We start from the raw sequence: 27,361 nt of genomic DNA on the forward strand, positions 1-27,361 counted from the left end.
GTTGCATAAGCTGAGCAAGATTCAATCTCTTTTCCCATACTTCACTAGATTTTTCATTTTATGGATTTTTTTTTCCTTTTGTTTTTGATAATGACCATGTGCAGTTGTAGAACATTTTCAAAGGGAGAAGTGTTTATTGGTTGCATAAAAGCAGTCTTTTGAGACTGATACAGATTATGATATTGATTTATTTAGTTTTAATCTGTGTCTTGAAAAATGTTTTCCTTCCTTGTTTTGATTAACCATCAGCGTGGCTAAAGGAGTTGCTTTATTGTAACATCAATATGTGGAATTTATTAAACAAGTTCAAACGAAAGCACTGAAACAAATTTGAAAGTATATTCTTTTATTTTACTTCTGTTGTTATCAGAAAGTTCCTCCTAAATGACTTTAATCTTTCTTGCCACCAAGGCTTAGCCATCTACTGAAACAGATAGGAAAGTTATCATAAATATTTTCTAGATATTTTTATTTACTAAGATTTAACAGTATTGTAGATGCAGATGTTGAAATCCTAGTCCCAAATTCAGCAAGTTATCAATGCCAACATGCCTAAACTGATGAGTAATGTCCATTATAGTCATGTGCTTCACTCTCTTCATGGTTCAAAGCTTTTCCATGACTGAAATGTGTCACAGATGCCTGTAGTTAGATTGCATCAATCTTAGTCTAAATGTTCAGGACACTGACAACAGATGACTCCCGCTTTAAGAGAAGATCAGGTTCTCAACCACCTGTGAAACCTGAATATACATGAGTCTATAGGACCTGGCGAGGTGCATCCCAGAGTCCTGAGGAAATTGGCTGATGTAGTTGCTAAGCCACTCTCCGTGATATTTGAAAAGTCATGGCAGTCAGGGGAAGTCCCTGGTGACTGGAAAAAGGGAAACATTGCACCCATTTTTGAAAAGGTTGGAAAGGAGGATCCTAGGAGCTACTGACCTGTCAGCCTCACCTCTGTGCTTGGGAAGGTCTTGGAACAGATCCTCCTAGGAGCTATGCCAAAGCACATGGAGGACAGAGAGGTGATTCGAGATAGCCAGTATGTGAAGCCATATGCAAGGGCAAGTCCTACCTGACCAACCTAGTGGCCTTCTGTGATCGAGTGACTACATCAGTGGACAAGAGATGAGCTATGAATGTCAGCTGTCTGGACTTCTGTAAGGCCTTTGACACAGTCCCCCACATCATCCTTCTCTCTAAATTGGAGAAATACGAATTTGATGAGTGGACAGTTCAGTGGATGAGAAATTGGTTGGATGATCACATCCAGAGGGTAGTGGTCAATGGCTCAATGTCCAGATGGAGATCGATGACAAGTGGTGTCCCTCAGGGGTCTGTATAGGGACCAGTACTCTTTAATATTTTCATCAATGACATTGACAGTGGTTCTGAGTGCACCCTCAGCGAGCTTGCAGATGACACCAAGCTGAGTGGTGCAGTTGACATGCCTGAGAGATGGGATGCCATCCAGAGGGATCTGGGCAAGCTCAAGAAGTGGGCCCCTGTGAACCTCGTGAAGTTCAACAAGACCAAGTGAAAGGTCCTGCACCTGGGGCAACCTCTGATATCAGTACAGGCTGGGGATGAAGGGATTGAGAGCAGCCCTGAGGAGAAGGACTTGTGGATACTGGTGGGTGAAAAAACAGATATGAGCTGGCAATGTGCGCTTGCAGCCCACAAAGCCAACTGTATCCTGGGCTCCATCCAAAGAAACATGGCCAGCAGGTCGAGGGAGGTGATCCTCCTCCTCTACTCTGCTCTCATGAAACCCTACCTGGAGTACTGAGTTCAACTATGGAGTCCTCAGCACAGGAGAGACATGAGACTGTTGGAGCAAGTCCAGAGGAGGGCCACAAAAATGATCAAACAGCTAGAGCACCTCTCCTCTGAAGACAGGCTGAGAGAGTTGGGGTTGTTCAGCCTTGAGAAGAGTAAGCTTCGGGGAGACTTTATTGCAGCCTTTTAATACTTTCTTACCCTATAAAGAAAGATGGGAACAAACTTTTAGCAGGGTCTGTTGCAATAGGACAAGGGGTAATGGTTTTAAACTGAAAGAGGGTAGATTTAGGTTAGATATAAGAAAGAAATTTTTTAAGATGAGGGTGGTGAGACACTGGAACAGATCGCCCAGAGAGGTGATAAATGCCCCATCCCTGGAAACATTTGAGGTCAGGTTGGATGTGGGTCTGAACAACCTGATCTAGTGAAAGATGTCCCTGCTTATTGCAGGGAGATTGGACTAGGTGACCTTTAAAGTTCCTTTCCAACCCAAACTATTCTGTGATTCTACATTCTGACATATATGGGGCCTGTTGTGTGTCTGAGTATCCAGGCTTCGCAGGTTTTCAAGCCCTCGTTCCCCCTGCCACCGATATTCCTGCTTTTCTTCAACAAACTACAGGAGGTCCTATGCTCTCACTCTCGTGTGCCCTAACCATAGGACTGGACTCCTTGCACTATGTGGTCAGGGCTTAAGCCCTCTGAACTAGTAGAAGAAGACACTATGTCACTGATAGAATACTGAGACCTGCAGAAAAGAAGAATTTTGCCATTTGATCTAAGGGGCGTAAGTTAGGTTTTATACTCGGCAACATTGCCATGTCTGTTTTTTTGTGATGTATCCCACCATCACTTAAAATTTTGATACTTTCTCTCCCTTCATATGGCTTTGAACATGATGAGGAAAACAGAGCACACTGCTGTGAAAGGAGAATCTTTTTAGTAACTTACATGTGGCTTTGGGAAGATGTCAGGTACTAAAGAAATACTCAGAAAAAGTAGAATTTGTTGCTGATTGTCTTTAAATGTAACTTTGAGAAGAGCAAAAGCATGCAGTAAGGCAGATGTTAACTAAGAATTACCCTTCTTTTTGAAAACAAAACATTTCACACTGTTGGATGCCTTACTGTCATGCCTTTATTCTGTAGCCAGTTGAAACAGTATTTACAGACTGTTAACAGCATGGTTCCTGGCAGCGGTATTGAGAGCTTTATTACTTCCTAGTCGCATATGTTAAGTAAGAATGTATATGCTTAGTGGTGATTGCTTTCTAATAGCCTTAAGAACACCTGTACCAGTTATATACAAGACATATTTTTACTTTAGTGTCGCAGAGGAACATATATTATTTTAATTGGGTTAATTGTGCATTTTTGTCCATTCACAGTATTGCTTTACTGTGGCAGATGGCCCAGTGTATGTGTTATAAATACTTTGCATGACATCCCCTCTATTTTACTTATCTTCACTGTGACTTTCCCATTGGTAATGACTAATGACAGTTTCCTAGCCAGCAACTTTTAATAGATTCCTTTTTTTTTCTTAATCTCTGCCTGTCCTCAACTGCACTGTTTTGTTCAATAATTTAATCAGTTCAGCAACAGTATAATATTAGATAATTGAACCATTACTTTATGAATTTTTGAAATGCAAAATACCCATGAAGTAACCACTGATGAATATTTCAGTATTGATAGAGACCACTTCCTTTTTTGAAGAAATAGAAAGGGTTTTGCTATCTGTGCTTGAATGCTTTTTCTTTTCTTTTATTTTTATTTCTATCCATTGGTCCTGAAAACCGTATGCATTAAATAGGAAGGAATTCAATAACCGGAAGAATTAACAGAAAGAATTAACATTTTTGCCTACCCACCATGACCATGTTAACTATTCCACACCTACATATCAAAGGAGCGAGTTTATACAGAAAAAATCCGTTCATCCCTGTCTCCTCTGATCAGTGAAGATTTATCTGCAAAAGGGACTCCCTAAGGCAAAACCACTTCCAGGTTCATCCCAGCTGTGTTAGCAGACAAAAGGATGTAGATGCTGCAAATTCAGTGGGAGAATAACAGCGCAGAACACCTTATAGGCTGGTGTGATTTTTTTGGGAAACTCCTGGACTTGGGAATTTCTGAACAGAGCTGCTCCTTTCTCTGTGAACAGGATCAAACAGTGGGCTGGTCCATGCTTACTGTATGTATGTTGCTAGCAGCTGCTATGTTTGCTAAGGGCAGTACTCCCCATGCTCCCTCTCTTTTATCCAAGATGTTTCATGAAATGAAGCAGTGGAGGAGCTGAGCTCGCAGGTGGCTGTAGGACAATTCCGTGATTTCACAGAAGTTTGTGAGATTTCACAGTTTAATTTCACAGTTTAATTGTGTTTCTTCTCAGAACAAAAAATTCCTTCAAACAAGAACGCTGTGTGAGCCCTAACCACAATCTGTATTTTAATAGAAGCTTTCTTTGCAGAGATAAGGAGGAAGAAGCATTTGGCTGAAGCATATTATCACTCAGACATTAGGATAAGTGGATCTTAAGTTTAAAATTAATAACTTCATAGCTTTTATTCAAAAGTGGTTTTGGCACACGTAAACCCCTCATAACTTTTTTTTTTTCATTTTCTCCTCTGCTCCTCAGAGTGATATAGAAGTTCATCTTCAAAATGCTTTAATGTTTTATAAGGCGACACATATATGTTAATGCAGCTACCCTGGCTGCCCGCCTGAATTTCAAAACGGGTCAGTGGTTTGTTGTAGACGTTTAACTGTGCGTGCTCTTGTCAGGCTCCTTCTCTGTCTATTGCCGCTTACTCAGTGTTGCTGATACTAATAGTGATTCCTTTCACCTACTGAATGTTGATCCTGATAGTTTTAATTAAATCCACCTTTTCTCATGGACGCTGCTGAAGTCATATGATGGGACAAGTTCTGCCTTTGGAGACATTTGCATACTGCCAGTGAACCCATCTCAGGGATTGTGCATGTGTGTCCGGGGAGAGAAGGGAGTCGGTCTGGTCTGATACAAAACCAATTCATAATAAATTGCAAAAGGAGGAAACATGGAAGGCACCTGAAAAACTTCTGTTTGAAGGAGGAGGAGAGAGCCGATAACCTGTAGAGAAAAGGAAAATAGAGTAGATAAAAGATTATTGTTTGCTGATATTTAAAACTTTCAGGGAGGCTTAATGCCAAACATTTTCATTTTTCCTCTGACAGGCACAAGCATATTTACTGTTTACGAAGCTGCTTCTCAGGAAGGCTGGGTGTTCCTTATGTACCGAGCAATCGACAGTTTTCCCCGGTGGCGTTCATATTTCTATTTCATCACCTTAATTTTCTTTCTCGCCTGGCTTGTTAAGGTACTGAAAAATGTGTTCTTTTAAACCTGTCTGAAACATAGATCATATTAGAATGAATTTCTTCTCTCTTCTGCTTGCTGAGCTTTGTGTCAGCTGTTCTTCCTTATTCCTTTTTCAGAATGTTTTCATCGCAGTCATCATTGAAACATTTGCAGAAATTAGAGTGCAGTTCCAGCAGATGTGGGGGTCCCGGAGCAGTACTACTTCAACTGCCACCACCCAGGTGAAGCACCTGAGATGCTGAGATTCTCTGGGGATTTGATTGGATTTAGTTTATGAATGAATAATAAGCAGAAAAGTCATGTTAATTATTATTTTATCTGATTTATTTGACTTTGCATGTTACTATATATTTTTTAAAGTTGATACACACATTTTTCCATAAAATAAAATTAAATTATAGGTTATATTATCACACTAGGTTTTCTTAAAAAAGAGTAGTAGAGAAGGCTGTAACATGGTTCTTTATATGGCTGGGTGTGTTGTCGTTATGTTTTTATTTTCTTTTAATGAGATAGGAAAATGCTTTTTTATCATGTCATTGGTGGGTTTGGGATTGGGGTTGCTATTGAATATCACTTTCTGTACTAAGGAAGAAGAGCTGAAATTGCACGCTCTAGCTGGAAGTAGTGAGGTCAGACAGTAGTCGAAGTGTTTGGGGAAGCTGGTACTGGAACTGAGAAGGGCATATTGAGACCAAGGAGGAATGAGGTGCTGAGGCCATGCTGATGGTTGAGGTAGCCACAGAAAGTGAGACCCTGAATCTGAGGTAAAGGTAGGAAGAAACCATGATAGAAAGGGTGCTGCCTGTGGGCTGGGTAGTGTGAAAGACCCAGTATGAAAAACGAGGGCTAACAGGTTGAAGTTAAAATTCTCTCACTCATTATTGTAACAATCATGTTCTGTATCCTGAACGTACAAAAGGCCAAGCTTTTCCAGGCTAGTGCAGTTTGCCATCTATAAGAACCAGTACTGACTGCCTGCAAAAAGCCCTTAGGAACACAGATCTGAGAAACATATCCATGAAGAAAATTTTTCTAACCTCTGTAGCTAGAGATTGTTTGTTTTCTTAAGCCAGAGGACTTAAGTGTTTCAAAATTATTTATTAAATATTTTCTGATATTCCTTTGGATATTCCTGTAATCCATATGTAAATCTAGTCCTTTTCTACCTGCTGCTACATTTTTTTTGCCTCAAATAGACTTTGAGGCAATAATTTCTACTCTATGTATGTCTTTGTCAAAGCAGACTTGGTGATATTGATTTAAAATCTAACAAAAAAAACCCGACTTTTCCACATGACACATACTTAGCCTAAGGAACGTAATGTTCGTTTCAGCTCTGATGGGACAAATTCCTGAGCCGTATAGGCTTAACTGACAAATTCTGAATTTGAAGCTGGAACAGAGAGATCAATGTGGGAAAACTCAAGAAGCAGCCAACACTAAGGAATTTCAAAGATAAAAGAGATTCCCAAAATAATATCATCATGCCAAAGAATATGAACGTGTTGAATGTAAATTGCATCATGCAAAATAAAAATAGCATGTTGGCTGCAAACAAGCAAATGGTTACTTTGTTCCTTGAGCCACTGGCATAACGGGACATAAAGGGAGTCCAGCTTTCTGAACTACAAAAATGATTTCTTGTTTTCTGTATTAAGAAGGGCAGAAAATTTCTTGCAAATTTCTTGTTCAAAGCACCAGACGAAAGTTAAAAACCTTGTTTGTTTTGTGCATGAAATAACCTCTAGAAAAAGCGACAGTATCTTTCTTCATGTGCCCACCTCATAAATCATTAAACTGGTCCCAAAACTTAGTCCTGTAGAAAAGAAAATGAGTGTCCAAGAGTCAAAGTCAAGGAAGCGGTCTCTGGAGAAGGATAAAAGGAGGTTCTTGTAAAGCACTTTAGCACTGCACATTAAAGCATGGTACAAAGAGGAGTAACTCAGTGCATATCTGAGTTGGCAGCTCCTCCTGGTGCAGAGGTGCTACCTGAGGACTCAGCAGCATTACGACTATATTTGTGTGACACTGTCCCCAGTCTAACGAGCACTGATCTCAGGATGGCTTTTAAGCTTCATCCACACTACTGTGGCTGTGTTCTCGAGGTGACTTGTTTGGGTGCTGGGTGTCAAGGAAAAGGTGGGAGTGAGGTGGGAACATCGCCACACTTCATTACATGGTATATGCAGACTCTCAGGTGGCAATTCGAAATGCTAGAGCCATTCATTTTCTTTCAAGGACAGTGTTAATCACTTCCAGACATGGTTTCTCACTGTTCCTTATGTCCAGCAGTCTGCATCTTTTTATGTCCTAATTTCTGAGGGGAAAAAAAAAAAGCCAGAATGCCTACACTTATGCTTCCAGACGTTACTGGTAAAATGAATAACACTGGTCAAGAGAGCCTTTTCCAATGACATCATTAGAGCTTGGATATCATTCAGCTCTTTGCAGGATTTATAAGCTCTGGGTAACAGTACAGAAGAACTGTACAGTTACTCTTGATATGCATTAGTGCAAAAAAAATTAAGTCTGATCCTTGGAGTAAAAAAATTTTGCCAGTAAAATAGACAAAATTGTCTATTATTTCCAAATGCACCATAAAACTTATTTTTTGGTCACAACGTATTTGTGTTTCCTCAGGATAAGCTTACCTTAGTAAGGAATTTATTCTGAACAGGTACCATCATCTAATGATACTGATCAGAGATTACTTGAATCAGTTTCTACATTAGGACTAATAGAGAGTGTTTGATGTTATCTGAGTAAAATTCAGAATCTATTAATGTGGGAAAAAGAGCATGTTCCTTTTTTCTGCAGCCGTAAGAACCATTTCTCTCTTATTTAAACTAGCTATCATCAAAATGTATGCAGGTCCTTAAGGGGAATGTATTAGATTTCACTTGTATTTATTGGCACATAAAACATTACTGACAACAGTTTTCTCTTTCAAGATGTTTCATGAAGATGCTGCTGGAGGTTGGCAGCTTGTGGCTGTTGATGTGAATAAACCCCAGGGCAGAGCTCCTGCATGTCTACAGGTATGACATTGCTTTTTAATAAATCAGTGTGTGTAACCAGCACCACTCAAATATTGGCATAAAGAGACTGTGGTGAGAAACAGCTTCAATAGTCCCAGTCAGAAATTTCTTTAATCCATTGCTTTCCACAGTGTAGGCTTGTTCTTGAAAATCACAGATCAACAGAAAAAGATATACCACACCCAAAGGGAGAGGATTAGAAAAATGCATTCCTTATAAAGTCTGTGTTCTGTGTGCTCATGAGAAAAAGATTTTAGATTTTTAAAATCTAAAATAACGTAAGTAGTCATCCTTTATCTCTCAGACTTTATATACAAACTGATTCCATTCCTAGGTTGTTGACAACAGAAATGCTTGTTTATTAATTGCAAAATACAATAACATATGCCAAGAAGCATGACTAATCATAATAAACACCGAAGTACCTCATTTCTCTTATTCCATCTTGAAAATAGGCTCACAGAAGAAGGGAGAAGAGGTATGTAGGTAGTAAGCTATACAGTGTTTGAAACTTCCAGATTTAATATTCTCACTTGGTTATAGGTGAGTTTGTAAAACTCTATCCTCATTGTTTAAATAAATCCAGACTAAGGTAAGTAATATTGTTATAAATCCCTTTTTATTAAAGCACACTGTACAGCATCTCAAATTTTTATTTACAAGTTAAATAATGTCACTACTGGATGAAGCAAACTTGCTTCAGAGTAGAAAGCCAAATCTACTATAGCAGTCTGATAGCAGGATGTTTGCTAGCAGTTTTGGTTATGTTTTCTTTAATGTGTAAACTAAAATACACTACTTGTTGGCAGCATGTATATTGCTGAACTCTAAGCTGGCAAGCACCTTTCATCCTCTCCACAAGCTGTTCATTCTCAGATATCTCTGCTTTGTGAAACTGCTGCCATATTTTTAATTACAGCATATGTCTTAACTGATAATTCCTCTTCCCAAATTTAATTCTTGGATTTGACAGCAACACGAACATCGTTTGTGGTGTTCTCAAGTAACAGTCTCAGGTATGTGGATAAAATGTAGCTGAACTCACAATGCAAACTCCTCCAGATGAAAGTTAAGATAACATCTGACTTACCTGGTCTACCTTTATTTGTAATATTGCATTCTTGCCCCTTCTAGGAATCATGTGAACTCACAGTAAATTGTGTTCCAGGGGACATAAACCTCATGCATCAGTGGGTGCTGCAACTTTTTATAATTGCAACTCAACTAGCAGTTTTCTTTTCATTCTTCATCCCTTTGTGCAACATCTGCAAGATTTCCAGTAATCCATGACCTTGCTGGATGTCAATCCAAAGGAGAGCAATGCATTAAAATATTATTTTATTAGCATAGTGCCCCAATAGCCTTTATTCTTACTAAATATAGACTAAAATACAATGCAAAGAAAGCAAAATCTCAAAGTCTGGTGTACAGGGTTTGCGTCATGGGGGTTTGGTAGTGGGGGAGGGGCTACAGGGGTGACTCCTGTGGGAAGCTTCCCTGCATGTGCCGTGCAGGACTGTGCAGGGCCCCGGCCGGGGAGTGGTTCCGGCATCGGCCAATGGCCTTGGTCCCCAAAATCAAGACTCGGAGAGTGCTCCAAAGCACCCCGCTCCCAGAGCACCCACTGGGTGAAGCTCATCCCGCCGGGGCCACCCAGGTTCATCCCTGGCGTGGCAGTGGGAAGAAAGGAATGGTGTGAGAGAAACAACTCTGCAAATGCCAAGGTCATTGAAGATGGAGGGGGAGGAGATGTGCCAGAGCTGAGATTCCCCTGCAGCCCGTGATGAGACGGCAGGCGGACCCCCTGCCGCCCTTGCAGGTTAACAGTGGAGCAGAGATTCACCCGCAGCCATGGAGGACCCCACACCAGAGCAGGTGGCTGCGCCTGAAGAAGACCATGACTCTGTGGGAATCCCACGCTGGAGCAGTCTGTTCCTGAAGGACTGCACCCTATGGGAGGAACTCCATGCTGTAGCAGTTCGTGAAGAACTGTAGCCTGCGGGAAGGACTCACATTGGAGGAGTTTGTGGATAGTTGTCTCCTGTGGGAGGGATCTCACGCTGGAGCAGGGGGAAGAGTGTGAAGAGTCCTTCCCCTGAGGAAGAAGGAGCAACAAAACCAGCGTGTGATGAACTAACTGCAACCTCCATTCCCTGTCTTTCTGTGCTGCTGTGGGGGAGGAGGTAGAGCAATCAGGAGCAGAGTTGAGCCTGGGAAGAAGGGAATGGTCAGGGAAAGGTCTTTTTAAGATTTAATTTTATTTCTCATTATCCTCCTGTCGTATGATTGGTAGCAAATTAAATTGATTTTTCCCCAAGTTGAGTCTGTTTTGCCTGTGACCGTTATTGGTGAGAGATCCCTCCCTGTCCTTGTCTTGATCCTCGAGCCTTTTGTTATATTTTCTCCTCCCTGTCCTACTGGGAGGCAACAAGTGAGCAAGCTGGCTGGGCCTAAACCACAACATCTGGATAAACACACACACCTTTATTAATTTCACTATGCATTATTGTTTCAGTTCTATCAATCGAAAGGAAAAAGATAATAGGCTTCCTAAAAAAAATAATGTATTTAAAGATTTGCAATATGTTAAAGATATTCTTTGTGCATTAAATTCCTAGTGAGAGATGAGGTAGTTATTTTCTAAGAGTTTGGGTGGGTTTTGTTCCTTAAGAGGAACATGGTGCATAAATCTGAATCTAGGAAAGAGTTAATGAGATTGGAGAATATATATCCTGCCTTTAGGACACATTCAGTTAATATTTATTCTTCTGACCTTTATTGGCTAAGTATGTTGTCATTCAATATCCTGTGAAGGATGGAGTTCTTAGAAAAAGGTAGTGAAGACTCTTTATTGCCCTGTATCATTTTAATTAAATTTTGCAGTGTTTGGTTTTATTAATTCCTCTCTGGGCTCTGTAAATATTACAGATCCAAATACGAAAGGGAATGTTATTAAAAGTTCTATTTCAACAGTTATATGGGTCTGGGTTTGTGCTTTGGTGGAACTCCACTTATTCAGTGTATTGAGTTATTTAGAATTTACTTCCTCGACAAACTATACTGTGCATCAGGAGAGGAAATATCCTAGCAACTAAGGGAGTGGAGAGGGACTCTGGAGATCTGGGTTCAATTTATTGGCCAAGCACAAATTTCCTGTAGACCTTGAGAAAACTACTAAATAGAAATCTTTGCTTTAGTTTGCAGTCCTTATGGTGGAAAAGTGTATCCCTCTCAGGTTTGAATACTGTGGTGTTTAAACCTACTAACTACTTCAGAGGCACTCCAATAAGATGGGCTTGTTCTATCTAAGTTAGCAAATAGATGCATCCAGCTCTCTAAGGCACGGAGTGATGGAGGAAAGAATAATGTGAATTATGTGTGATGTGTAACATAAAAACCTCTCTAATACAGGTTTTGGAATATACTTCACACAGAGTAGCTGGATCTGTTGGGTTTTACTAGTTTGGCCTTTGTACAGTCATGCTTACTCACACCGACTGGGTCAGGGATTTCAGCCTGGCAGGCCTTGCTAGGCTAGGTAGAACTTTGCAATGGCACCTGAAGCAATGCAGGTCTGGTGTTACTCCTGAGCAAACAAATAGTTCAGACAGAGATACCGTGTAGGCTTTGTGCAGAGCCTTTGTAACTCCGTCTCACACAATTGTGTCGTTCTTGCACCAAAATGCTCAATTAGGTAAATGAATAAGCAGGCTAACCAAGTCTTTACACTTCCGTCACAGCTGATTTGCAAAGAGAGGATTACAAAGGAGTTTCAGAATCCCATCTAGTGAGTAGTGTGACTTGGTATGGCTAAATTGCTGGACAGGTGAGCACCACTGTGCTTGCCAGGGCACCCCTTCTTGTCTCTCCTGAGAGCCCACCTGCCTTTCCACTGGGCCCATGGCATACAGGCAGGACAGAACCAGCATGTGCATGCAGGTCTGGGATCTGCAAGGGGCAGTTGTATACAGCAGCATAGTAATTAAAAGTAAATAAGACTAAACCATGAGAGATGGGCAAGAAAAGTGGGCATTAATCTGATGGTTTTGAAGAACTCTGACTTGGATGCCTAAGTTTTCTTTAGGTTTTAGAAGTGACTGGAAGTGGCAACATGAAAAATTAGTATCAGTATGGTTTCTGATTTTTACTTGCAAATTTATCCTAATGTGGGGCAAAGAGGCTTTTATTTCAGTATAATGGTTTTATATTCAATACATTTTTCTTTTGAGTGTTCCCAAAGGTGCTTTCTGGTCTTTGGTTACTTATTCTCACTGTTCCTCATGACTGACATTGATTTTAAATATTGATTTTCTTTTGTCACTGAGAAATAGTCTTTGTGTTTTCCATTTCAACATGAACCATTTGGCATGAATACATGCTGAGGCTCCCACACTGCCACATTATTTTGCTGTTGTTGATATTACTTTAACATATTGTAGTGCATTAGAACTTCCTGCCTACCGTGATTTACTCCTACGAGCACAGTAGGAAGCTCTCAGTCCACAAATAAAGAAAGACTGAGCACCAGGTTCCAGAAAAAATCCTTTAAGAAACTCTTTGAGCATGTATTTACCCCTTTAATCCCATGTTAAAGGCACACTGTGTTTCTTATTATTCCTTTCCTGTTAATTTTAGAGGTTGTTGATGTTTTTATCACTCCTTCCTTCTCTTTGTCTTCCTGTCCGCAAAGACTTGTAAAATATGCATACTGATTGAAAGCTGAACTGGAAAGTTTTAACTCACATGTCGTCCATGAATCTGTGGTTGGTGTTACTAACACCAAGTAATGACATCTTTAGTCTTCTCAATACTTAGTTTTGTGATGAGCAAAGAAAGTCTGGAACTCTGGTTCCTGTGGGGGACAATGGGTCAGACAGCAATTCGCTGTCCATGCTAATATTTTGGGGTCGTACGTCCGGCAGAAAATGAAACGCCCAGCTGGAGATGGAATGATGTTTAGAAAAAGCTTGGGAACACTGTGTGTGATGTAGCAGCATAAATGGAAGTGGTCACCTACTCACAAACTGTATGTGTCCTCATAATCTGATAATAAAATCTTCAACAGGTTAAACCCACTGTATTCACTTTTAATCATATGTGTTTCATCTGAGGAAGAAACAGAAGGTCACAAAGCTATGATCCGAGCAAGCGAGTGATATTATCATGATTACAGGGCTCTTGGACCTATGATTAATTTCAGAAATTTAATCATATCTTTCTGCCTGAAAAAAAAGTTAGTTCTTCATGCTACATATTATCAGAATGTGTTACAGAATTCTATACAGTTACAGCATTTTATAGAACCTTGAAGGAAAGACAAAAAGATCAGAAGTAATATCGAAAGACAGAAAACGTATAGAGGGTGAAGGAGACATGGCCAGAGAAGCAGGAATTGAGTGTTTCAGAAGTTTCATAATGGACATACTGAATGAGAGAGAGAGAAATGAGATAAAACAGTACTTAGGGATTTTCATTGCAGGAGTAACAGAAGAGAGCACAAGTGGGTTTTCGCTTCTTCTCTGTCATGGGAAGTAATTATTGGTGAACCAGAAAAGTGTGGTAGAGTCTATTTATATACTAATGTGCCCTTTAGTGTAACGTTGGAATCAAGCAAAAGGAATGCCCACTCAGTCCTATTCTCTTCTTACCTACAGTGGCGGCTTTCATTAAATTAAATACATATATAATATATTTCTTCCAATTAGCTGAAATCCTCTCTTACAGTGAAAGAAAAATCTTCTCTTTCAGTTGGTTAAAATTAAGTTTTGATCTGAATAAGTTTATTATTTGAGTATATTACATTAGTTTATTCAGAAGCAGATTAAATTGATTCCAAATCCTTAACTTCTGAGGCTGTCATTAAAAAAAAAAATCCACTTCTTTTTTCTATGCCCTGTTCTCATTTAGAAAGCCTAGAAATTGCATCAGTTAACAGAAGGTTGGATAGTTCAGTCATGTACTCGGCACTGAAATAGCACTGAAAAACAACCATATTAGTTTTACTGAGGAGACTCCGGAGCAGAATATGCAAAGCTTAAATGTAAAAGCAAGCTGTTAGTTTTGGTGAGGTAAAAATGGTTAAAAAAATGAGGTGGAATGGAAGACTGCAAGGAAACTAGAAATGTTGGCAACAGAAGAATATGCAGAAAAAGTCCAGCCCCATCCAACCTTCCTATCTTGAGTTGTATATGGGAAGACAGGGAAAAAAAAAAAAAAAGATATTTCCACTGTTTTTCACTTGTGCATAGGATGTGGGAAGAAATTGTGAAGTGTGGTGAATGGAGTAAAGGGGTAGAAACTCCAACATCTGAATAACTCTCGCACTAGTTGGGGTTTCATGAAATGAACTGTCATTAAATGTGTGCTCAGTTTGAGCTTTATGCCATTTCAGATGAGGATGGTAGAGCCATTACCATCCTCTGCTATCTGCTTGCCTCTGTTTTTCAGGGGCTTTAACCACAGTAACAATGGCAACTGAAGAGGCACTGAGTTTCCTCCTGGGACACCTCAGCTCACTGTCTCATCTGGTAGTGTAAACTGGTGTTCGCTTCCGTTTACGTTATTAAAAGAAGTCATGAATTCAGACAGGTGAAATTATTACATTCTGTTTAACTGGAGGAAGGAGGGGACAGGACAATTATAATGTAAACCAGCTGCTGCTGTGGTGTTTAGAGCAACTATCTTTTTTCTGATCTGAATTAAAAGGGTAATCTCATAAAACTAGGGAACCAAACATATTTTGCCTGTATACATTTTTTATGTACTTAAATTTGTCATTTTTTACTAAAAGGGACCTGAAAAATAATAAGCCTCATGATGTAGATACCAGAGAATGCATAAAACTAGCAGACAAACAATGTATTTGCCATGTCTCCAAAATCAGCCAGTACCAGAAATAGACATATATAGATCATCCTTCTCTGAGCTTCTGGATATCCATTTATGCCCTCGCTCTCTTAGACTCCAGCAATCATTCATTTAGGGACTTTCTGAAGTGGATGTTAAATTTAGGCTGTTATATTTAGTATCCGTTGATGGATTTATCACCTATCCATTTGTCTAGCCTTTTTTTTGAACCCATTTATCGTTTTGGCCTCCAGAACATCTTGTGGGAAGAAGTTACATAAAGTAACTATGTAGCATTTTAATTGATTACAATTGAGGAGTTAGTTTGCTGATTTTCTTGAGATTACTCAGAAATTACAAAAAATGTAGTGCAAAGATTATTAGTTGTAATTTTGAGATGGATGCTCCTTTTCAATAATTAAAGGATTTGAAACAATGAAACTTGACAATGAAAGGATCACAAGCTGTTGTAACATACAATCAGCAGCAAGAGGAGGACAGACATGAGTCTCTGAGGATGATAAACACCAAGTATGGGGATGATTGGTTTATGTTCGTGTATACAAACAGAATTATCAGTGATGAGGAAACTTCAGAAAGGGAAATATACTTTGAATATCAGGAAGGGCTGTTAAAAAAAGAGTGTTCAGTTCTGGGGACTCCAGCATAACAAGGACACGAAGCTGTTGGAGTGGGTCCAGAGGAGGGCTACAAAGATGATCTGAGGGCTGGAGCACCTCTCCTATGAAGACAGGCTGAGAGAATTGAGGTTGTTCAGCCTGGAGAAGAGAAGGCCCTGGGGAGACCTTCTAGCAGCCTTCTAGTACCCAAAGGGGGCCTACAAGAAAGCTGGAGAGGGACTATTTACAAGGGCATGTAGTGATAGGACAAGGGGCAATGGCATTAAACTGAAAGAGGGCAGATTTCGATTAGATCTAAGGAAGAAATTCTTCCCTCTGAGGGTGGTGAGGCACTGGAACAGGTTGCTCAGAGAAGTTGTGGATGCCCCATCCCTGGAAGTGTTCAAGGCCAGGTTGGATGAGGCTTTGGGCAACCTGGTGTAGTGGAAGGTGCCCCTGCCCATGGCAGGGGGCTTGGAACTAGATGATCTTTGAGGTCTCTTCCAACCCAAACCATTCTATGATTCTATGATTCTATGATTCTATGATTCTATGATTAGTGTATTTTGGTGACGAAGCTGTCATTTGTAAGACAACGTTCAGATCTCCCATAGGTAACATTCTGGTATTAACAAACATTAATTAACTCAATGATTATTAGATTCCTATTGTAATTTTGTCTATGCTTCTATTTCTCTGCTATTGTATGCATGTATCTAAATGAAAAGTAATTTCAAGCGAGTGCAGAACCGCATGTGTATTTCCAGTCTGCAAGGCATACACCCAACCTCCCTCTCTCCTTTCTTCCTCTCCCTCCCTCCCTCCCTCCCTCCTTTCCTCCCCTCCCCTCCCCTCCCCTCCCCTCCCCTCCCCTCCCCTCCCCTCCCCTCCCCTCCCCTCCCCTCCCCTCCCCTCCCCTCCCCTCCCCTCCCTCCCTCCCTCTGTCCTTTCTTCCTTCATTCCCACTCCTTTGTCTCCCTCGCTCTCTCCCTCCACTTTCTTGCCTACTTGCCGCCTTTTCCTTTAGAACTGTTACACCAAAGCACATATGTTAACAGTGAGTTAGAGACATAGTTCTTTTTTGTTCATAGTTTCTTCTCTGTAGTTTCTATTTACTTGCTGAACTGGCTGTTCTTCTTCATTACAATCAAAGTAAATTACTAGTCACAGTTTGTAGCAATCTAACCACAGAAACTAAACAAAAAAGAAAGAAAACATGTTATTGAGATCACTGTTTTGCATTTGAACAAATAGACTTCATGAACATGACTTCCTCAGCTTGAAAATATTATTTTCCTACAGACTTGTAACTATCACAATCCTGTCACAAAGAAAGAACAGATAGGTGTTAAACTGTGATTAAGCTTATAAAAGGACAGTGGTTTTCCTTGGCAGTATTCTTCCTTAGAGGAGGGTCTGCTGCAGCAGAAAACATGGTTACATCAGGCCCTTGGCATATCCTTGGGAGACTTAATAACAAGTGTTTGGAATTTGTCTGAGGCAGTAGGTTTTCAAAAATCTTTGTATGTCAGAGTTATGAAAGCTTTGACTGACACTAATAATCAGTCAAGATCTCTGAACTTCTCCTTACTTTTGGAAAAACTGAAAGTAGAAACTTTTGTGTGAATCCTGATTTTCTGCTCCACGAGTAAAAAGTTTTGCATAAGGAATTTTTATAAATCTTGACCCTCTTTCACACAGGCCTGTACAGTTCACTGATAAATCACATAAAGTAGTGACATTCAGTTCTTCCAACATCACGATCTAATTAATAAGCTAAAAATCTCCCATCATAAAAATATGCAAGTTGCTATATTTTTAAAAGACCTCTTCAGCTATGTGTTTGTTTTTTTTTTTTCCCCTCAGTCTTTTTGCTGTGATCTGAAGAGGCAGAGTGGATTGTTTTTTCTAGAATTCTTGTCAGCAATGGACTTCAGTATAGCTTGTACTCATAATTTGCACTTAGAAATTTTAAGGCACATTGGTGTCAGTGGATTGTAGAAACTATTCGGTAATGCCACTAAAATCAAAGTTCAGCTGAGTTTCCTTTGGAAAATTTTATTTCTGGGGTTAAATGTGTCCAGTGTTTCAAATCCCATCAAACTGAAAACAGGTATTTAAATTGTCATGTGGCTTTTTTGTGTTTAGCACAATTACAGCAATCAAAGCGTTGGAAGCAGCAGCAGCAGCAGCATGACTTCCTTTAGAGCTGTAACTTGGATGACAAATCTGAGCAAAGTGGAAGACTGCAGAGTCTTAGAATAAAACTAGCAGGGATTTTTTTTTTTTCTTTGTGTGAGTTGTTTTCCCCCCCAATATTTTCCATATTTCTAATGTTTCTCAAAGAACGGTCTCTTTTCACTACAACTGCAAAGAACATCATGTACTACAGCTCTGTAGGCTATTAGATTGTTCTTTATAGATGTTCTTTTCAGATTCTTGAAACTTTAAAAACAAAATCACTTTGCAGTATATTTTTTTACTTTTGGGGTCTGTAATCCTTTAGATTCCTCAGTAGTCAGTGGAGAGAGTGATTCCCATCATGAATCTGAAGACAATTCACATGTTGGGGATGCTGAATTGTCTTTCACATTGTCTGTATTTCTTCATTGTCATGGGGAGGTGACATAACTGTGTGGCCTTCTCAGCACCTCAGTGAGGTTCCTAAGAGTAATTGGGATGAGTCTGAGCTAATAGGTATTTAAATAAACAGCTCTTACTACATTCTGAGATTTTAAAGTGGCTATTTCATATTCAGATTACAATTTTTACTTTCAATTATTTGTAAATGTAGTCTTTGCTTTTTTTTTATCATATTCTTGGTGTTCTGAACACTGACTAACTCCTCTGAGAATCAGTGTGGTGCTGATTCATCTCACGTGTCTTTAAGCCCTTAACAAATGCCAGTGGTAGGATCATAGTGGCACATTGCCAGAGGACAGCTGAAGATCTGAATCTGGTGTTGCACATCACTCTACAGACTACATCAGAGTGCAGGCTGCGTGCTGCCCTATTTCAGGTGTGCCAGTTCTTTTGGGGTGAATCTCTAAAGCCAAAGCCTTTACCTCCTCTCCAGCAGGCCATAATAATCTATATTAGATATTTTTGATGTGCAGATGTAAAGCAAAATTAAGTCCTGCTTCAGCAAGCATGCATGCTGAATTTTCGTATGTATTTTGCATCTATTAAATTCTACTGAAATCAGTAGAAGTTACCTAGACCTTTGAGAATCATGTTTTTATATGAACTTCATTGACAGAAATGCAGTTGTTATACAGAGAGGTATTTGCCCTGTCGTGTCAAAGTCTACATCCTTTATGCTTTGTGAATTTTAAAGTCCCGGCTAGAGAGAAGCGCTTCAGCGGACCTCTGCATTTTAACAAGTTGAAGGCTGCAGTGCAGTACCATAAATTCAGATCTTCAAGCTGCTTCCCTCACAGTTTTGCTTCCCTGTCCTAGAATTCCCTTTCTCTCCTACGCTTGCCTCAGACCTTTGCAAAGAGGGTCTTTGAGGCCTGAGAGGAGTGAAGAGGAAAGCTAGCGATGTGGCGTGTGGAGGAAGGACGCTGAGTTTCTTCGTGTTTAATGTATGTGAACCAATAGCACATGCTTGCACCCTTCTTTGGCATAAATGTACTTTGATTTCTAGCCTGAGTTTTAGTTTGGTATTCAGGGTATTTTGCAGTCTGAGGTCTTTTTTTTCTGTTTGTTATTTTAAATCCTCCGTACAAAAAAAAAATAAATCATTTTATGCTCTTGTCTCAGAGCTTTCAGACAATGTACAAAACTGAACTGTCACAATAAAAGTATGTGTTCCCTTTTACAGACTTGTTATCTTTATTTTTCTAGCTAAAGAGGGCCAGGATGGATACCTGGCCCAGAGGCCATCTGGCATGAACTGTGGCCTTTCATACTTCCTTCTCCAGAACAGATCGATCATGCCCACTTTACACAGTGCTTGGCCCTTTGTCTCATCCGGGCCCCTGTGGCATCCCTGTGTCCTTCAGACAGAATTATTTCTCTGTTTTTTTTTTTCAGTTCTGAGTATCCACAATAATGCAAGGGCTGTGCTGTGGCTCACCAGAGCAGTAGTTTTATGGTCTGATGCTGAGTTCATGCGTTGCATGCTCTCAGGTTTGATACTAGGATGAGTGAGGTTATTCAAGGGTGCAAAGACTTTTGTGATGTTAGAGGATTGTACAGAACGGAAGGAGACATGCTTGAGTGTTTTTTTAAGGAGAACTAACTGAAGAGGTCTAAACCAGAGCTGTGCAGCCAGCTGGAAATTAAGCAGACTGGATATGGCGATCTGTTTTTGTAGTTGCTTCTTGGCTTTCATTACTTTAACAGGGTAAAAGTATCAGATGAATGAATACCAAAGAATGAATTTTCCTCAGGTGAAAAGTTTTTTGACAAATTCTTTCATAACACAGGGGCAAAAATGCAATACTTAGATGCAGAAAACAAACATGCCTGGTTGTTAATGTTGTTAATGAGTAGAGAGGACAGAAAACTAGGATAGGGTGGAGCAGGGCGTACATTGTATGGTACAAGCAAGTATAACTAAGACTAAGGGCATAATATTAAGAAAGAGGGAATTTACGGCCAACAACGAATGTTGTAGATTCTGTGGAAGAGTTTGTGTGGTAGCAGGGAAATGCTTTCCAGTGGCTGCGGTCATTATCAGGCCAGGGAACAAAAGGCTAGAAAATAATTCTGCATTGATAGGGATAAGAGTGTGGTGCAGTAGATACTTCTTTTACTCTCTCATAGTATAAGACAGACAAAAATGAGTCACAACTGAAAGACTGGCATGCAGCTATGTTAGGTTCTTTCCCCAACTTTGCCTTTTGTCTGCTGGATGAGGAACCTTGGTCTTTCCACCTCAGGTCAGTGCAGAACTGTTATGTGGGCTTCTTTTTCTTAGGGCCGTTGGCAAAACACTAGCATATTCTTTCCCAGCACGCAATAACTAGTTGTTCCTATGGGCAGGAATGGACATTTAACTTACTTTAGATATTTTAAATTTAGTTACCCAGCTGAGGCACAGAAGGTCATACTTGGTGGAGAGAAGCAAGCACCTTCAGCAGATGCTTTCTTTGCTAGTTGTGACATGGATTTTTAAATACTTTTATAAGCCTAGACTCACAACATACTGTTTCATATTTAAATTGCAGTGTTGCAGGATTTTTTATAATTGCTTTCTACGATCAGTCATTTTCATTTAATCTTGACCTCATCCTTTGAACAGTAGCTTGAGACATCATACTTCAAGTGCTATACGTTATTTTGCCATTAATGCCACCTGGTGTGTATAATCTATGTGGTGACATTTTATTAATTGCACAGTACCCAGAGTGTATATAATTAATTTCCGCTTCTCAATTATAAGCTTTTCAGAAAAGTTTGACTGAGGAAACGGTAATATAGCAGAGTTGGTGGTACATGTGCTGTGCTCCTTCCTTTATTTCTGACCTCCACTTCCCTCTGTAAGATCCTAGATATTCAGAGGAGGAACTAATGAGTGAAAATTGACTGTACACACAGTTCCCTCCCTCATGCTCTCTTTATCCGCATACAGTTCTGCCATCCAATCTATTATTCTGTTAGCTCAGAACTATCATCTTGTGTATCTTCTTAGTTTTCTTTGATATCTTCTAAGCCAACTCTCTTTTAGTAAGAATCATAGAATCATAGAATGGTTAGGGTTGGAAGGGACCTCAAAGATCGTGGAATCATGGAATCATGGAATGGTTTGGGTTGGAAGAGACCTCAAAGATCATCTAGTTCCAAGCCCCCTGCCATGGGCAGGGACATCGTCCACTACACCAGGTTGCTCAACGCCTCATCCAACCTGGCCTTGAACACTTCCAGGGATGGGGCATCCACAACTTCTCTGGGCAACCTGTTCCAGTGCCTCACCACCCTCAGAGGGAAGAATTTCTTCCTTACATCTAATCGAAATCTGCCTTCTTCCAGTTTAAAGCCCTTGTCCCTTGTCCTATCACTACATGCCCTTGTAAAAAGTCCCTCTCCAGCTTTCTTGTAGGCCCCTTTCAGGTACTGGAAGACTGCTGTAAGATCATCCCAGGGCCTTCTCTTCTCCAGGCTGAGCAGCCCCAACTCTCTCAGCCTGTCTTCATAGGAGAGGTGCTCCAGCCCTCCGTTCATCTTCATGGCCCTCCTCTGGACTCACTCCAACAGCTCCACGTCATTCTTGTGTTGGGGACTCCAGAGCTGAACGCAGTACTCCCTCCTACTGACTATTGATAGATTCATAGATTCATAGATTTCTAGGTTGGAAAAGACCTTAGAGATCATCGAGTCCAACCATCCCTAATCCCCATTAAACCATATCGCTAAGTAGATCATCCACCCTATTCTTAAACACATCCAGGGATGGGGACTCAACCACCTCCCTGGGCAGCCTATTCCAGTGGCTGACAACCCTTTCAGAGAAGAAATACTTCCTAACATCTAACCTGAATCTCCCCTGACTAAGCTTATGCCCATTTCCTCTTGTTCTATCATCCATCACTAGTGTAAAGAGTCCTTCCCCTACCTCCCCACCATCTTTTCTCAAGTATTTATAGGCCGTAATCAGGTCTCCCCTCAGCCTCCTCTTCTCCAGGCTAAACAGCCCCAACTCCCTCAGCCTCTCTTCATAAGTTTTATTTTCCAGCCCCTTGACCAGTTTAGTCGCCCTTCTTTGGACTCGCTCCAGGAGCTCAATATCTCTCTTAAAGCGAGGGGCCCAAAACTGGACACAATATTCCAGGTGCGGCCTCACCAGTGCCGAGTACAGGGGCAGGATCACTTCCCTGCTCCTGCTGGTCACACTATTCTTGATACACGCCAGTATCCCATTGGCCTTTTTGGCCACCTGGGCACACTGCTGGCTCATATCAAGCCGGTAGTCAACCAACACCCCCAGGTCCTTCTCCGCCAGGCAGCTCTCCAGCCACTCTTCCCCGAGCCTATAGCGATGCTTGGGGTTTTTATACCCCAAGTGAAGGACTCTGCACTTGGCCTTATTAAAGCTCATGCCATTGGCCTCAGCCCAACGATCCAGTCTGTTCAAATCCCTCTGAAGGGCCTCCCTACCCTCGAGCAGATCGACACAGCCTCCCAGCTTGGTGTCATCCGCAAATTTACTGAGGGTACATTCAATCCCCTCGTCCAGGTCATTGATAAAGATGTTAAACAGAACTGGACCCAGCACTGAGCCCTGGGGAACCCCACTGGTGACCGGCCTCCAGCCGGATTTAGCCCCATTTACCACCACTCTTTGGGCCCGGCCGTCCAGCCAGTTTTTAACCCAAAGGAGGGTGTGCCTATCCAGGCCAGCAGTTACCAGTTTCTCAACCAGAACACTATGAGAAACTGTATCAAAGGCTTTACTGAGGTCTAGGAAAACTACATCCACAGCCCTTCCCTCGTCAACTAGGTGGGTCACCCTGTCATAGAAGGTGATCAGGTTTGATTGGCAAGACCTGCCTTTCATAAACGTTTGCAAGAAAAGTCTTACTATTTTTGCCCTTAGCCACTCCATTTCATGCCCTGTCCAAAGTAGAATTTCCCAATACTGCATAACTTAGAAGCTCCTATCGATAGATCCATTCACAGATCCTTGATTTCTTCTTCCTTTCTTCTCTAGCCAAGGTTCAGCCACCTTTGGTCTATGCTGGTTGTCCTTAGCCAAGGCTGATAATCCTTCACTGATAAGACCTACTCTCCCTCATCTATTTTGGTGCTGCCACTAAATCAGAACCATAAAGAGAAATGTGTTTCTTCATACATATACACATACACATACACATACACATACACATACATATACATATACATATACATATTCATATACATATACATGCACCTTTATGCATATCAGTTACTGAAACAGGGCAGAAGCAAAACAATTCTAAGACTCCTCTGAGCAAGTTTGTTATGGGTGAGAAATCCCATGCTCTGTCTCTGGAAGATAATCATCTGAACCATTTCTTCTGATGGGCGTCTTGATTTTCCACTGAGTGCACACCTGTTGTATGCTTTGTGGAACACGAATATCTCCCGTATTGCTCTTTTTTGCATAGATTAAATCTTTTCCTGTTAAAGCAAACAGTGGTTTGTGCACCACTAGGTAACAAGTGGACTTTAGCCATACCTACCCACAGCATATGTGTTTTGCTGAGATCGGGGTATGACTGTTTGGTTGATATCGTTCCATCACACCCTCATAGTAATCAGTCTACTAAGCACACTCAAAAATAACCTCATTTGAAAGGCAAAATTTTGGCAACTGTAAATTCTGCAAACAAGCCCGTTTTCTCATATTTGTACATTAACTCTTTTAAGCAAAGTTCCCATCTTTCTTTACATTGCACATTTCCTTTGAAGTGATTTTATTGAAAAGTTTTAAATACCAGTACCAATGAATTTAAAGTAAAAAAAAAAGAGATTTTCCGCTAAAGTCAGATACCTTTAAAATGCGGAACACTCTAGTAATGACTGGTTTGTAAAAGTTTCAGACAGCTTGGTTAGCATCACAAAGTTTTCAGCAGAGATAGACATCAAATACAGTTCTCCAAAGAAGTATTCAGCTGCCTTAAGGATGAAGCCATCCTCCTCCCTGTGCCATTCTCTGCCTTATTCACACCGCATGTTGCAGGATATTTCACCTACTGATGTGCATCCTACAGCCCCTTGAAGTTCACTAAAAAGTTCAGGACTTTGGTGACCATGTCCGTAAAGGGTGTGTTATAGCATGCGCATGCCAGATACCGATGACCTTAATTCCAACATTTGGTAATTCATGGCTTTGCAGATTTAATAATGTTCTTTTGTTATCAGATTTCCTTTTAACAGGAAATAATTTTCAACTAAGAAGCTATTAAGTATATAGGTCCTTATTTGGTTTCCTGAGTACCAGTAGTTTATTCAGCAAAAAATCCAGTTCAGCAAGCATAGGCATATATATGAATCTCATTAAAGTAGTTGAAATATGTCAGGATTTTGTGCACCAGTCCTCTTTTTGAAGCCATTGGCATTATTTGCGGAAAGGTAAGGGTGCAGGTATGGACGGGAGTCTGTTTTACACTGTCTTGTAGTGGGATGGTATTTGTTTTATTTGTGTGCTCCCAGTCAGAAGGATTCCCATGAGAGAAAGGAGCACTGTTCCATTTTCTAGGATGCTACTGAGCATGCTTCACATGGAGATGGTTGCAAAGGATGTGGATGAAGTCAGGCAAGATGTAGCTGTGTTGCTGCATTAGGATCTTACAGCTTATACCAGGAGACTTCGAGGTGGCAGTGAGTAGGCATCCTTAGAGAGGTGATAGGAGTAACCTCCTGGGGGACAGAGCAGACTGAGCAGAGTTTGTTGCAGCTGAGAATGCCGTTAACTAAAACCAAACCTGGAGCAATGATCTGCCTGCAAGGATACTTGGGCAGCTGTGTGTGATACAGAGACACCAACCTTGGCTTGCCAGTGTTTCACTTGACTGTTCTGAGGCAGATTGTTATTCACCGATGGAGCTGCAAGAGAGGATGATTCACTGCTCTCAAATTGGGTTTCTGTTAAGAAAATTGGTGGGGGATTCTCAGTGTTCTGCAGAGCTAAGTAGAGCCAAGCGCTGATACTTGAAGACCTTCTTCTACCTACCCCTCAGAAAAGAGGTGAGGAGGAAAGGGCATGTGACAGGCACAGTTTTTTTCACCCTCCATTCCTCCAGATTTTTTCTGGTTCTCGTTGAGGAAAGTGCAGAAGGGAAACAGTAGAACCCTGGCACCATCAGACTCAGCAAGTGTTTTGCCACTGGCTGTACTGGAGAAGGATTTCATCTCTAATGTTGTGAATATACAACATTGGTTTTGCAGACATGAAAAATGGCAGATTGAAACAAATCTAAATGCCAAACAGTCTTGAAATAAATAAAAAGACCATACACCCATGAGGTAAAAGGGACATGCTAAGTGTTCCTCCTTAAAATCACGAAGATTTAGAGATGTATGGGAGAAAATGGCTGTTTATTTCTCCCAGCTATAAATATAATGAAAAAGGGAGTTCCTTAAATTTACTCAAGCTGTAACAAATTTACTTTGCTGCTTATTTTTAACACTGAACACATTTCTAGAATACTGCCTAGTTCTCAGAATAAGTGATGTACTGTGCTTCAGCAATTCCAAGAATTGTTTTGTACCTATTTCATTCCTTCAATGGAACTTACATGTCTAAATCCACTTGACTGCTTTGAAAATATTGATCTCTAAGAAGACTATTCCACATATGAGTATACTGTGTATTCATAAACCAGTAAGGAGCTTATATTGAGACAGATAAGTGTATGTACAAGGCAGATAGTGAATGCTACAAATTTACTCATTTTTATGGATTATGATTATGCAAATGTGTTCAACTAAAAACATTAGTAACTGCAATTATCATTTAAATAAAACGACAGTAATACCAGTGGGTATATATGAACCAGTGTAGTTATTTTTGCAGATCATTTGGAAAATTATCAGTAGTGATGCTGGCACTGAAGTTCCTTTTTCACATTAAAAAACCCCACATTGTAAATCAATGTACGATATATGCTGTACACAACATTCCAGTTCAGCATTAATCATGAATATTTAAGCAGCAAGGTTAATCCTACTGGTTGTTTAAGAGAAGAGTAAGTTATGGTATGCAAAGGGTGAACAACTGAATATAACTTTGGCTTAGAAAGGGATGTATGGCAGTGATAGATGCAGCTTTAATTTAAATGTTTTTACTCTTTGCACTGGTGGAATAACAACATTAGCCAGAAATTAATTTAAAAATTATTTTAAAGCCTTAGGGATGGGAATGAGGGCAAGAATAGATATTTATGCGTAGGTGTGATTGTACAGACATAGACATAGAAGGAGTGGAATTTATTTGGCTGTCTTAGGAGTCTGGCAATTAAATGTGCTGATAGGAGTTGATCACCTTAGGCACTTTATAATCAGAAGAAAAAGACATCAACAGGAGGTGATTCGTATAATTTTAAGACAGTCATTGATGATAGCTCAAAGCCTGGGTCATTTAAACATTCAAGACTCCAGCTGAATTCACAATGCAAATACTGAATCACATATTGTGGTAATGCGTTTTCAATAGGCCCTACTCTTCAAGTAGATATAAAACCCCATCATGTTGATAATGAGAAGCATTTTGGTGCACATTCTAGTTTACAGACCCACCAAATTTCATCTGCTAAAAATAAAACTCTAGCCAACCAAAACTGGACATACATACATTTATCACAGCCTTCCAGTACTTAAAGGGGGTCTACAGGAAGGCTGTAGAGGGACTTTTTCCAAGGACGTGTAGTGATAAGACGAGGAGCAATGGATTTAAACTGAAAGAGGGCAGATTTCGATTAGATATAAGGAAGACGTTTTTCACTCAGAGGGTGGTGAGGTACTGGAACAGGTTGCCCAGAGCAGCTGTGGATACCCCATCCCTGGAAGTGTTCAAGGCCAAATTGGATGAGGCTTTGGGCAACCTGGTGTAGTGGAGGGTTTCCCTGCCCATGGCAGGGGGGTTGGAACTAGATGATCTTTGAGGTCCCATCCAATCCTAACCTTTCTATGATTCTATGATACAGGTCAAAAGAGTTTCTACTTGATTGGTATTTAGAATAGCATATTAATTCAGTATACTGCACTATGTCAATGACAACA

At 40.5% G+C, this 27,361-nt stretch overlaps 1 protein-coding gene across 2 annotated transcripts in view; it reads left to right on the forward strand.

Annotated features, from left to right (window-relative positions):
* The window catches only part of NALCN (sodium leak channel, non-selective), a 253,954-nt gene that overhangs the window by 80,750 nt on the left and 145,843 nt on the right, over positions 1-27,361 (forward strand). The window contains exons 7-9 of one of the 2 annotated variants that reach the window (XM_086611009.1): positions 5,001-5,143; positions 5,262-5,366; positions 8,100-8,186. In XM_086611009.1, coding sequence (XP_086467135.1) covers positions 5,001-5,143; positions 5,262-5,366; positions 8,100-8,186 — 335 coding nt within the window. The remainder of the gene's footprint in view (positions 1-5,000; positions 5,144-5,261; positions 5,367-8,099; positions 8,187-27,361) is intronic. The other variant, XM_086611015.1, reaches the window with a different exon arrangement.

Source organism: Tauraco erythrolophus, chromosome 1 (assembly GCF_009769465.1).
Source record: "Tauraco erythrolophus isolate bTauEry1 chromosome 1, bTauEry1.pri, whole genome shotgun sequence".
NCBI lineage: Eukaryota > Metazoa > Chordata > Aves > Musophagiformes > Musophagidae > Tauraco > Tauraco erythrolophus.